At 44.3% G+C, this 13,950-nt stretch overlaps 1 protein-coding gene across 1 annotated transcript; it reads right to left on the reverse strand.

Annotated features, from left to right (window-relative positions):
- Positions 1–222: 222 nt before the first annotated feature.
- Positions 223–2,020, reverse strand: LOC138766416 (uncharacterized). The gene is made up of 4 exons (XM_069944003.1): positions 1,940–2,020; positions 1,705–1,796; positions 1,458–1,604; positions 223–1,340 (listed from the first exon to the last, which is right to left on the reverse strand). The coding sequence occupies exons 1-4, from the start codon at positions 2,018–2,020 to the stop codon at positions 452–454; spliced, it is 1,209 nt and encodes a 402-aa protein (XP_069800104.1). The 3' UTR covers positions 223–451.
- Positions 2,021–13,950: the final 11,930 nt, after the last annotated feature.

Raw genomic sequence — 13,950 nt, forward strand, 5'->3', positions numbered from 1 at the left:
AATCTAGGTATGTTATTTACATCACCATTTGCATAAAATTTGTGGTGGGCAATGGCTACATAACAAATGGTAAAACATAGTCAGACACAAAAGAAGGAATACACAATATGTTAGGCTTTTTTTTTTTTTTAATTACACATCATGACCCTTTTGAGGGCTGAGACCCACACTTGGATGTAGATGGTAAGTATAATTTTTTTTTTTTTTTTTTTTAGGGGGGGGTTAATAATTAAACAGTATATACACATAACACACAAATCAAATAAAGTCCTAATATTCTGTGTGGTTCCCAATTACCACAACAACTGCAAATATCAAAAACTGGTAGGCTGCTGGCAGTGTGTCCAGTAGGTTGTCCTTGAATGTAGAGGTCAAATCTTCAAGCTGCAAGCGTAGACTGTTGAGACATGTTGTGTGCATCCATGTCCACTCCCCCCTAGGCCCTGGGTGGCTACTCATCACCAACACAGGAGTGTTGCCAGGGCACGACACCTTCAGGAGTTATGAAATAGTCAGCAAACAGATCTCGAACCTGCACACCCTGATTGGATGAGAAACCCCCACGCCAGTTGATGCCTGCATCAACTGGGGCTTGCTGTGCCTCCACAACTACGTCAGAGATGTTAGATCGACAGTAGTTGTGGAGAACACAGCAAGCTTTGATAACCAGATCAACCGTGGGGGTATCCAATTGGATGACAGTGTTCAAGACCCGCCACTGGCTACACATAATCCCGAAGGTGCACTCCACAACTCTACGTGCCCTAGACAGCCGGAAATTAAAAATCCTCTTCCGGGGATCCAGTTCTCTCCGTGGGTATGGGCGCAGCAGGTTTGGCATTATTGGGAAAGCCTCATCCGATACCATCACGAAGGGTACTGGCTCTGTGGAGCCCGGAAGAGGTCGGGCGGCTGGAAGCGTGACGCCCTCTCGGAGAACTTGCAGTCCAATTTGAGATGCTTGCAGCACCCGAGAATCACCCGAACTGCCATAGGCACCAACATCAATGGCTACAAACATGCAGTTAGAATCAGCCACAGCCATCAGAATCACAGAAAAGTACTTTTTATAATTGTAAAATCTGGATCCTGAGTGCGGTGGCTGCTTCACCCTGACATGTTTGCCATCAACCGCACCTAAGCAGTTCGGATAGTTGGCTACAGTTTGAAAGCCTGCCGCAACCTGGAGCCAACGTTCTTCGGATGGGCGCGGCATCACCTTAGGCTGCAATTTCTGCCAGATTGCGCTGCATGTACACCTAACTATTCCAGAGATGGTAGATTTACCAACCCGGAATAGAAGGTGCAGGGATGCATAGCTTTCTCCTGTGGCTAAAAAACTACATATGCAAAAAAGAGAAGAGGGGGGGGGGGGGGAAGACAAAGAAGATAAAACCATTAAAATCAACCAAATTATAAAAAGCTTAATGTACATATGTAATCTTAAAAAAATTTACCGCAAGGTGATGAGTAGTCTTTCCTCAGGGCAAATTGACCTCCGCATCCTGGTGTTCTGAAAGGTAAGTGGCAGTTTCACAATCTGCACTAATTCATCAAACTGCTCAATGGTCACACGGCAAAAGCTGGTAAACTTGCATGGATAGCTGTAAATTAGAAGACCACACAAGAGATGAACAGTGTGCTACCACACAAACTAATTTTGCAATAGTCTGTAATTCACCAAGGCTTCAACTGCATGCTTACCGTCGCAAATCCCCATATAGATTGTAGAAGAAGCCTTTGGTGTTATGCTCACGAAGATAGGGATGCACCCACAGACGCTTGTAACAACACTCCTAGAAAGAATAAAAGGCAAAGGAATATTTTGGAGCAGCACGGCACATCTCCCAAGCACATTGAAATCTATATTAGGTATATTTAATAATTCTTTTCAAGCTAAAAACTAGTGCAATGACGAAAGATACCCATTACTGTTTACTCTTTGGTAAAAGTCATCACTTCTGCTTCTTCCACCATACCACAAATTAAGAATTTCAACACAGATCCCAAGAAGTGGCATAGCTACCATTAATAAGGATAAGGCTTTTGCTATGGAGCCCTGGCCCTAGAGGTGGCCGGCCCCCCTCAAAAAATGTGGCCTGTCTCAATGGTGCTTCAGCAGTGGCAGTACTGTGAAAGAGCCCCCCCCCCAAAAAAACACACATACACAGTTGGACAACTACCTAAAGGGAGAGGCATCAATCTCAAAGCAAGGCCCTGGCCCTCCCCTAAGCACATTGTCCAACAGCCACTGGCAGAGATGATCCCTCACCATAGTTGACAACAGCCCCGTTTGTTTCCTGGTAGGGCCTGGCCCCAATATTGGCAAATCCTGGCCCAGTGTGGGAAGCACCGCCCCCTGATGCCCACCACAAATGGAATACTACCTAATCCCAGTGGGCCAGAGGACAGAATCAATGGAACACAGGAAGGAGGGTAATTATAGTGGGGACACTTAGGTTCCCTAGCATCCTGTGCCATGTGGTCACTCAGTTTGTCTAGCATCATGTATAATGGGGTCACTCTTCTTCCCAGGTATCCTGTATAATGGGGTCACTGAAATTCCCTGGCATCAGGTAAAATAGGTTCACTTAGCTACCATGCCATCTGGTATAAAGGTGTAACTCTGCTGCCCTGGCATCTGGTATGATGGGGTCACATAGCTTTTCCAGCATCTTGTATAGTAGTGAGTCTAATTGAGGTCACCCAGCTTTCACACCATCCTGTCTAATAGTCAGTATAATGGAGGACATCCACATTTGTAAGGAACTTGTTTAGTAGTCGGTATCGTTAACGGCCTGCAGTGTCAAACCCCACTCTCCCTCCTCCGCCTCAAAGCGGTCCCCACATCTGCATGGACTCATCGTGGCACATATATTTAGAGCAAACTTAGAGCAACCTCCTACTCCTCACCGCCAAGCAGTGTAATAATTTTTACTACTGTGTAAAAACATATTCTCGGACCTTAGTAATAAACATTTCCATCTTTCCACTCAACAGCAGATATGGTTGCAAGTCACATATTATAAGGGAAAAAAAAAAAACCCTGGTGAGGAGGGCATCACTGACATCTGAAATTACAACTTTTTACAGCCATGACTGCATTTGATGAGGTAAACAGAAAGACAAATAAATTACATTTGAATGTACGTAATTGACCAAAAAAATGCCACCCAAGACGCCGAAAAACCAAACACCAGTGAACACCATTGAAAATAACCGGTTCAATTTGAAAAAATTTTTTTTTTTACCTCATGCAGAATTTTTTGGTGACACAGCGTAAGTGCTAGTCGCAGGAGTAGCGGAATATAACGTCGCCTAAGGCGAAGACGGCCATGTGAACCTGGCATTTTGTGTTTGATTTTAGGCTAAATTCACCACAGTGGCCAAATTTTACAACACTGAAGTGATTCCTGTCACGGATTTAGTGAGGCTAATTTGATAAGGTTATTTTTTTTTTAATTTCAATTAGATGCCAGGAAACTTTATTCAACATTCTATCATTCAAAACGGACATTTCAGTTGCGATAAACTTGCTGCGGAAAAACCGCACAACGCACACGTACGCGGATTTCTCGCAGGTTGAAATCTGCACTACCAGACCTGCGGATTTCTGCGGAAAAATAAGCTGCGGATGCGGTAGGTGTGAACGCACCCTAAGGGTACGTGAACACTATGGAATGGCGACAGAAAACCCTCACGCATTCTACAGCATTCTACGGAATCCGCCCGTGCATAGAATGGAGTCCATGACATGGACAAAGTTGCACGCACCTGCCACAATCAGCGAGCTGCGGAATGCGCGACAGCCATTTCCGTCGCCATTCCGTAGTGTGCACATACCCTTAAGTATTCTGTATTGATCTCTATGAGAGATCACTGCAGTAATACTGAAAGTACTTCAGAGACCTTAGTACAGATCATGGCGCAAAAAATGACACAGCTCCATAGATCAATGGATAAAAAGCGTAATAAGGCAGGGAATAGTGCAATTTTAAACATTTATTTAAAAAAAAAAAAAAGATTTACATTTTTTTAAAAGCAGTCAGATGAAATAAAAGTTATACAAGTTACATATTGTGGTAATCATACTAACTTGAGGAACATATATAACATGTCAGTTTTACTATAGAATGAATGGCATAAACACAAAACCCCGCTAAAATGAAAACCATTTCCTTTTTTTTCAGTTTCACTGCGCATACAATTTTTTTCTGCCATTGTAAAGTACAATTAGTGGCGCAAAAAATAAAGGATCACTTGGGTCTGTAGGTTAAAAAATGCAAGCACTATGGCCTTTTAAACATGAGAAGGAAAAAACGAAAATGCAAAAACGAAAATTAGCCCGGTCCTGAAGGGGTGAACTGCATTTAGTGACATGCTTTACGACAGGCATCGTGGACATAGACAACAATAGACAGAGTCTGTCCCCTATATAATATACATAGTAAAATTAGAAATTTTAACATAAAAATTTAAATATGCAAAACAAGAGTCCATGGAGCCTCGGTTGCGAGTCTCAAAAAACGGGAATAGCCCGATATCCCTAGCCTGTTACCACGGGGTGCCTTCATGATGTGGAGAGAACCACACCACCCTGATAAGTAGTCGCTTAAAGAGGACTTGTCACCCCCGGTGACAAGGTGACAGGCTCCTGACCCCCCGTTAGAGCCCCCTATACTCACGTGATCCCGCCGGGTCCCGCTTCTGGAGATGGTCGGGTCACGGAGATATCGGCGCCCGAAGCCCAGCGGGCGCGCTCCTCAGATGAGTCCAACACTCTTAAAAAATGACAGGAGAGTCCAGCACTCCGTCATTCTCTATGAGCTGCAGCGGCTGATATCTCCGTGACCCGACCATCTCCAGACGTGAGTATAGGGGGCTCTAACGGGGGTCGGGAGCCTGTCGCCCCGGCACGGGGGGGTGACAGGTTCCCTTTAAGTCCCACTCGGTTGCAAGTATTGGAACATAAATGGGGAAACAACAGGGTGGCCCCTTTTGTGTCAAAGTCCAACTCAAGGTGTGAGCATTGCGACATGACACAGGCTTGCAAAGGCAGGCATCCATCCACAAACAGCCGTTTCGGGGCATTTGCCCCTCGTCAGTGTGGAGCAGGATTCTGACTAGTTGGGGCAATGACAAATTAACCAACAAAACACAGTAATCACTGAGCTCAAGGAGATGTGAAATAATTCCAATGAAGTACTCAAGAGTCTCCACTGATGCCTCCAAAAATTTAAATATGCAAAAGAAGAGTCCGTGGAGCCACGGTTGCAAGTCTTAAAACACGGGAATAGCCAGATATCCCTAGCCTGTTGCCAATGGGTGCCTCCATGATGGGGGGAGCACCACACCAGTGACTAACATAAAAATTGATTTCAACAATAGGTGATCTTCTGATGACACATTCCCTTTAAAGGGGAACTCCGGATAAGAAAAACTTGTTTTCTACTAAAAGTACATTAAAAGTTATATAGATGTGTCTATACATTGTATTACTGTATCTGTACGGTTCTGCCACACTAGTAGCTGATAGAAATCCAGGAAGTGAAAAAAAATTGCCTCTGTGTCAATCCACATTGTCTCCTGCTCTTTCTGCTATCCTCCCTTAGGAGACAAATCTTTCATGCCTCTGTCTCACATTGTGTGTGTCTGCTCGTCTCAGCAGGTGTTTCAACTTTCGCAAAAGTCTACAGAGAAATTAGGGCTGTGTTCACACATGTTGGATATCATTGCAGTACTGCAGCATCTGCACAAAAATGATGCAGTAACACAAATAGATAATGCTAAACAGCAGAGAGGATAAGAGCCAACACTGCCAATCCCACCTGCACAAAAAACAAGGCATAAACAGTATTTCCCATGTAAGATAATATCGATAAAGCCCTTTTTGTTGGAATCAACTTTAAAGATAAAAGATGCTTGATCATAATATGTGTGTGGAAAGGGGGAAAAAATATTAATGGTGCGTTCACACCTACAGGATCTGCAGCTGATTTTCTGCAGCAGATTTCATTTAAATAACTGAACACAGCATCAAATCTGCTGCAGATCTGCTGCAGATCCTGTAGGTGTGAACGCACCCTTAAAAAGTTCTTTGCTTTATTCCAATATCAGCATTAGGGTGCCTTCACACGTACCGTATTGCTGCGTTTTTATCGCTCCATTTTTGCTGCGTTTTTGGTGCGTCTTTTTACATGCGCGTTTTGATTTTCACATGATTTTCATGTGAAAATCAAAACTCGCATGTAAAAATCGCACCAAAAACGCAGCGATAAAAACGCAGCGATAAAACCGCGATAAAAACACAGCGATACGGTACGTGTGAAGCTACCCTGACAGGTAGAGAATACAGCGTGCTGTGCGGGTGGGACCACAATGAAATGATAAAGTACTGCAAATAATTCAGTAACACAATGAAACTGCAATGTGTGAACACAGCCTAGATGTTCTGCAATAGATTTGGGCGGGGAATAGGCAGGTTGGGGGACTGTGATGGAACAGCTGAGGAAATCATTGCATTCTGGAACCTCTAGTACCGAGTACATCTGCTCAACTAGGAAATATAGAAACACAAAACAGAACAAAACCCCCCAAAACAAATGGATTTTTGCTAGTTTTAAAACCGGGATAGATAGGTAAGTATTGTTATATGCTTCTGCAGAAGTTTAATTTTTTTTTACCTCTACCGGGAGTTCCCCTTTAAGTTATTGACCACCATTTTTCATGTTGGGAACTGCAGGGCTGTCCTACAGTTCCTGGTCTACTGCTCTGATCCAGCACTGCTACACAGCGCTATTGATATAGAGCAGGTTACCCCCTCTGTGTACTGTATATTCCTATTAGCTGCCTTTCAATATCGCTGTGTGTGGCAGCCTCTGCACAGAGAGTGTTGGTTACTTTGAATTTTTATCAGTCTTTAGTACATGTACTAATTAGTAATTTACAATAGTAAAGTGGAGAATTAGAAAAACTCTAAGGCTGGGTTCACACTGCGTTTTTAGCATACGTTTTACGGATCCGTTTTTTTAATGGAAAAAAAAAATAGTGTCAGCAATGTTTTTGTGTCTGTCGAAAAAACGGATCCGCTTTGATCCGTTTTTTTTTTATAATGGAAGTCAACGGAAAAATGGATCAAAACAGATGCACACAAATGTATCCGTTTTTGCAATCCGTTTTTTTTCAAAAAACGGATTGCAAAAACGCAGTGTAAATCCAGCCTAACACTTCCTCTTCTGTACAGATGACTTTCCAGCTATGTCCATACTATCATCACAGACAGGCTTAGGGTCCTATTCTACGGAGCGATAATAGGCCGAATCGGCTGATCGTTTATTTAGGTTCAAACCTAAAATCATCGGGCACCAACCATGGATCGCTGCGTAGAATAGCAATGCGCGGCAGGTAACCGACGATTTCACAAGCACCATGCTTTACCTAAGCATGCTGCAGGTCTTCTCCTGTGCTCCTTCTTCCTCCCGGTCCCGTGTGCAGCAGCAGCTTCAGTGTGGCCTGTCTTAGCTGACAGACCGCTCAGCCAATCACTGGCCAGGACTGCCGCAGTCCCTGCAGCTCTCGCTAAACGATTATCGGGCTGTGTAAGTGCGATCAGAGTCCCCCAAAATAGTAAATACCTGCTCTGGACCCCTCAGCTAGGTAGCTGAGGGGTCCAGAGCAGGTATTTGTACATTACTCTTCCGGGTTTGCGGCGTCCTCCGTCTTCTCATTCGGTCTTCGGCTCTTTCCGGCGGTCCCCATCGGCTTTTTCGGCTATTTTCGGCTCCAGCCTCGTCTTTTTCCGGATTTTGCGCTCTGCTGCCCCCTAGCGGCTGATATGTGTAATACACTTATCAGCAGCTACAGGGATGTTCAGAATATAGAAAAAGTTTTGTTTTTTTTTTTCCAATTTTTTTTTCTTTCTATTTTCCGCACCCTATCGCCGCTGAGTGTTGATCAGCATCGCACGAAAGTGCGCTGCTAATCAGCAACTCCTCCTTTTTGGCGTAGGGTGTTTTTTTTCTATATCCTACTGCCACGGTCTGCTGATAAGTGCCGCACATAAGTGCGGCATTTATCAGCAATGCCTTTGTTGGCGTAGGTTTTTTTTATACTTGCTGTAAAAAAAAAACACGTAAAAAACACTACATTACACCACACTACATTGAATAAAGTTTGACACTACACCACTACATACCCCATATACTAGTCCCCGTATAAAGATGGCCCCCAGGATGTTTTCGGCGTCAGAGGGATACGTTATTATTGCCTCTGACACTGAAACAGCCAGTGAGGATGAATGAGGGGGATCCTTCATTCCTCCATTCATCCTCATCATCCTCATCATCCAGTGACATGTCTGGGGGGTAGCGTAGCGTACGCTGCCCCCCAGACACGTCTTTTCCGCCAGTACCGTCCCAATAAGAGATGGCGGTATGGCGTGAAATTCTACAAACTCTGTGAGAGTACCTCAGGATACACTTACAGATTTAGGGTACGTGCACACTGCGGAATGGCGAAGGATAACCCTTTGTGCATTCCGCAGCTGGCACCCGCCGGCGGACTGATGCGGGCTCATGTCTCCACCCGTGTCATAGACTCCATTCTATGCATGGGCGGATTCCATCGTCCATCCAAAGAATGAATACGTTGGATGGAGAGCGGAATCCGCCTGTACATAGAATGGAGTCTATGACACGTGTGGAGACGTGTGCCTGCATCAGTCCGCCGGCGGGTGCCAGCTGTGGAATGCACGAAGGGTTATCTGTCGCGATTCCGCAGTGTGCGCGTACCCTTAGAGTGTGTCTAGGAAGGGACACCCAAATCCAGCCCCCAGATGCCCCCTCCCCCCCATCCTCGGAACAAGTGGGAAGATCGTCCGGGAACTGATCTTCCCACTGCTGGATAAAGGTTACCACCTGTACAGGGATAACTTTTATACCAGCACCCCCTCTTCCGGTCCCTCGCTGCCCGAGCTACTGTAGCTTGCGGCACGATCCGAACATATCAGAAGTAGTAATAGAGCCCTAATATTTAGCAGCCATGGAGCGGACCCAGCGATTCTGGATGTGAGGGACCCCGTATCGCACCAGGGCAACATTTTCCAGGTGACGTCCCCCACACTGGAAAACAGGAGACCCCAGAAGAAGTGCAGAGTGTGGCGTAACAGGGGGATCAGGAAGGACACCATTTACCAGTGTGACGCCTGTCCTGATCACCCTGGCCTCTGCATACTGGATCGCTCCAAGGCGCACCACACGTCATTGGAGTTCTACATTATCTAAATTCTGTCCCTTATTCCTATTTTAGGGGTCACGTTGATCCGGGGATTATTCTGATTGCCATTATGGAGTCGGGAAGGAATTTTTTCCCTGTGATGAGGCTACTGTCGTCTGCCTCACGAGGGTTTTTTTGCCTTCCTCTGGGTCAACACAGGTTGAATTTGATGGACACCTGTCATTTTCAACCTTATAAACCAATAATTGGCCTAATACCCCCAAATAAATTAGAATTGTCCCTTTTCCCCAGCTAAGTAGGTATGGCCGCCATTCCCATTAGAGGATGCCATGATGCAATTACAAAGCCTCTGTGCGGCGAGGACAGTAGAAACCCCCCACAAGTGACCCCATTCTGGAAACTACACCCGATAAGGAATCTAACAAGGGGGGCAGCGGGGATATGGCCCCCTGGTGACGGCCACATTTGGGACGTGAAAATGAAAAAAATTGTATTTTTTATTTTCTCGGCACATGTTCTACGTAAGTGCCCGTCACCAGTGGGGTCCATATTCTCACTGCACCCCTTGTTAGATTCCTTATGGGGTGTAGTTTCCATAATGGGGTCACTTGTGGGGGGTTTCTACTGTCCTGGCAGCACAGGAGCTTTGTAAATGCGACATGGCCTCCATCCTCCATTCCAGCCTCTAAATGGCGCTCTGTCCCTTTGGTGGCTTGCCCTGTGCCCATATGGCACATTATGCCCACATGTGGGGTATTTTCGTACTCAGGGGAAACTACCCTACATGGTTTGTGTTCATTTTCTTTTTTAACCCCTTGTGGAAATGGAAAAAATCAAGGCTAGACCAACATTTAGTGTAATTTTTGTAAATTTTTTACTCTAAATCATTAATCTTGTCATGATTTTTTCATTTTCACAAGGGGCTAAAAGATAAAAAAAAAAACACTAAATGTGTAGCGCAATTTCCCCTGAGTACGGAAATACCCCACATGTGGACATAAAGCGCCATGCGGGTGCAGGGTAAGCCTCCGAAGGGAAGGAGCGCCATTTGGTTTTTGAAGGCTGGATTTGGATGGAATAGATTTCAAGGGGCCATGTTGCATTCAAAAGGCCCCAGTGTTGCCAAGACAGTTGAAACCCCCCACAAGTGACCCCATTATGGAAACTACACCCCTCAGGGAATGTAACAAGGGGTGTAGTGAGCATATGGACCCCACTGGTGACGGGCACAAATGTGGAACAATGTGGCGTGAAAATGAAATATTACATTTTTTACACTATAATGTTGGTTTAGCCTTGAATTTATCATTTTCACAAGGGGTTAAAAGAGGAAAATAAATGTGTAGAGCAATTTCCCCCGAGTCCGTAAATACCCCACATGTGGACATAAAGTGCCATGTGGGCGCAGGGCAAGCCTCCGAAGGGAAGGAGCGCCATTTGGATTTTGGAGGTTGGATTTGGCTAGAATGGATGATGAACGCCATGTCGCATTTACAGAGCCCTCGTGCTGCCAAAACACTGGAAACCCCCCACAAGTGACCCCATTCTGGAAACTGCACCCCTCAGGGAATCTAACAAGGGGTGCAGTGAGGATATGGACCCCTTGATGACGGACACATTTGTGCCATGAAAGTGAAAAAATTAAAATTTTCCCTTTCACGTCACATTGTTCCACATTTTTGCCCGTCACCAGTGGGGTCCATATGCTCACTGAACCCCTTGTTAGATTCCTTGAGGGGTGTAGTTTCCAGAATGGAGTCACTTGTGGGGGGTTTCCAGTGTCTTGGCAGCACGAGGGCTCTGTAAATGCGACATGGCCCTTAAAATCCTTTCCAGTGAAATTCAGCTTCCAAAAGCCAATTGGCGCTCCTTCCCTTTGGAGGCTCGTCCTGCGCCCGCTTGGCACTTTATCGCCATATGTGGGGTATTTCCGTACTCGGGATAAACTGCGCTACACATTTTGTGTCTTTTTTTCCCTCTTATCCCTTTAAGAAAATGAAAATTTGAAGGCTAGAACAACGTTTTAGTGTATAAAATAAATTTTTCTTTTTTCACGCCATATTGTTCGGAAAATCTGTGAAGCACCTGTGGGGTCCAAATGCTCACCGCACCCCTTGTTACATTCCTTAAGGGGTGTAGTTTTCTAAATGGTGTCCCTTTTGGGGTGTTTTTTAGGTTTTGGCACCCCAGAGCCTCTGCCAACCTGAAGTGGTACAGTCAAAAATGACCAAATATAACGGAGGCATTGAAATTTACTAGGCGCTCCTTTATATCTGAGGCTTGTGGTTGCGTCAAATAGCGCAATAGGGCCACATATGGGGTATTTCTATAAACTGCAGAAATGGGGCAATAATTATTGGGGTGCATTTCTCTGGTAATAGGTTTATAATTATTAAAAATATTGGATTACAATAAAATCTCTGCACAGAAAATTAAAATTTTCAAATTTCTTACACACTTGGCTTTTATTTCTGTGACTCCCCTAAAGGGTTAAAACACTTTCTGGATATGCTTTTGCAGAGTGTGGGGGGTGCAGTTTCTGAAATGGGGTGCTTTGTGGGGCTTTCTAACATACAGGCCCCTCAAATACACTTGGGTAAACCTGAACAGGTCCCTAAAAATATCTGATTTTGAAATTTTACTGAAAATTTGGAAATTTGCTGCTAATGTTTTAAGCTTCCTATTGTCTAAAAAAAATGAAAGATCGTTTAATAAATGCCGCCAACATAAATTAGACATGTTGCTAATGCTATTTAATATATAATTTATGTGGTATAACCACTTTCTGTATAAGCAAAAAAGTTTGAAAGTTGGAAAAATGCATTTTTCACATTATTTGGGGTTTTTTCATAAAGATTCGTTATAAGTATCGACTCCAATTTACCAGAAATGTAAAGTACAATATGTCACGAGAAAACAATCTCAGAATCAGCCGGATAGGTAAAAGCATCCAGAAGTTATTAATGAATAAAGTGACACTGGTCATATTCATAAAATTTGTCTCTGTCATTAAGGCCATTTCAGGCTCTGTCCTTAAGGGGTTAAAGGGGTGCTCCAGCGTAGGGGCACTTTTTTGGGGGGACCGGGGAGGAGGTGTCTGAAATAAAAGACGTCCACTTACCGCCCCGGTTCCAGCGGCGGGTCCCGCATCACGGCGCTCCGGTGCCCGGTTCATGGCCGCTTCCGGGTGTCTGACGCCGCCCAAGACGCTACGTCTCAGGGCCGCTCAGCCACTCAGTGAAGGAGGCGGGATCCGAGCGGACTTCAAACCGGAGCGCAGTGATGCTGGAACCGGGGAGGTAAGTGGACGTCTTTTATTTCAGCCACCTCCTCCCCGATCCCCCCAAAAAGTGCTCCCACGCTGGAGCACCCCTTTAAGACCACAGCTTTGCCTCCCCCTCCATAAGGAATGACCTCTAGACAGGTCATGTCCAAGAAAATTCTAGTAAATAAGGTATAGACCTGTCTATTATGTCCAAATCCAAGTGTCTCTATTCCCATCTGACAACGTTATCCCCTATCAATAGGCTAGGGGATAACTAGCTGATCGTGGGCATCTGAACACCTGGGCCTCTTGTAGTCTGCTGATAGAAAGGAGCTGTTTTTGGAAGAAACAGGTTATAAAAAAAAAAAATTACATTTTTGGTATGTGGCTTTAATCAGTAAAAAATCTAAATCATATATTCACTTTAAAGGAGAAGTCCTGCGAAAATTTTTATTACAGTATTGTATTGCCCCCCAAAAGTTATACAAATCACCAATATACACTTATTACAGGAAATGCTTATAAAGTGCTTTTTTTCCCTGCACTTACTACTGCATCAAGGCTTCACTTCCTGGATGAAATGGTGATGTCACGACCCGACTCCCAGAGCTGTGGCTGCTGGAGAGGATGATGGCAGGGGGACATAAGACCAGGTTATGCGATTTTACCTACTTGCACCGTACCTATATGTCTACACCTCTATATACTGCCCCAGGGGCGTAGCTAATGTCTCCTGGGCCCTGGTGGGAGAGGCCAACTTGGCCCCCCCCCCTCCTTTCACGACCAAGTGATGCTATTGGTGTATATATATATATATATATATATATATATATATATATATATATACATACACACACCAAGACAGATATTACCAATAACACCAGCATATTGGAAGAGAAAGTATTATGACCGTACATATTACCGCCATACTGTTACCGACCAAATCCTGTATACTGAGACCAATATTACCAGTAAGGAAATGTTTTTTTTTTTTTTTTTTTTTTATTTTAACGATATTTTATTGAAGTTATACATAAATACAAAGTGATAAGAACAATTATATAATAATAGATAAACTATTACAAGTCAGTAGACTTATATAAAATTACATAAATAAATATAACAAATCATTAAAATAAACAAGAAAGCAACCAATTATTGCTTTAACATACAAATGAAGTAAAATTGTATCATACTATGCTCTATATCAAGTACAGGTAAGTACTCCCAGGGTACCTTCTTCTCTGAGCCACGAATCCACGGAATCTGCCAGACAGACATATTAGGCTCCTCACACTGGCACCATCCTCATCTCTCTACACACTGCACATCTGTATTGGCCCCTTTACACCCTCATTTAGTGGGTAGCCCTGGCTCTATGTGACCCCCTAATAATATATGCCCCCCTCTGTGTATTCCCTCTCCTCCTATGTTGCCCCCCCAAATAGATG

Source organism: Dendropsophus ebraccatus, chromosome 10 (genome assembly GCF_027789765.1).
Source record: "Dendropsophus ebraccatus isolate aDenEbr1 chromosome 10, aDenEbr1.pat, whole genome shotgun sequence".
NCBI classification, from domain to species: Eukaryota; Metazoa; Chordata; class Amphibia; order Anura; family Hylidae; genus Dendropsophus; species Dendropsophus ebraccatus.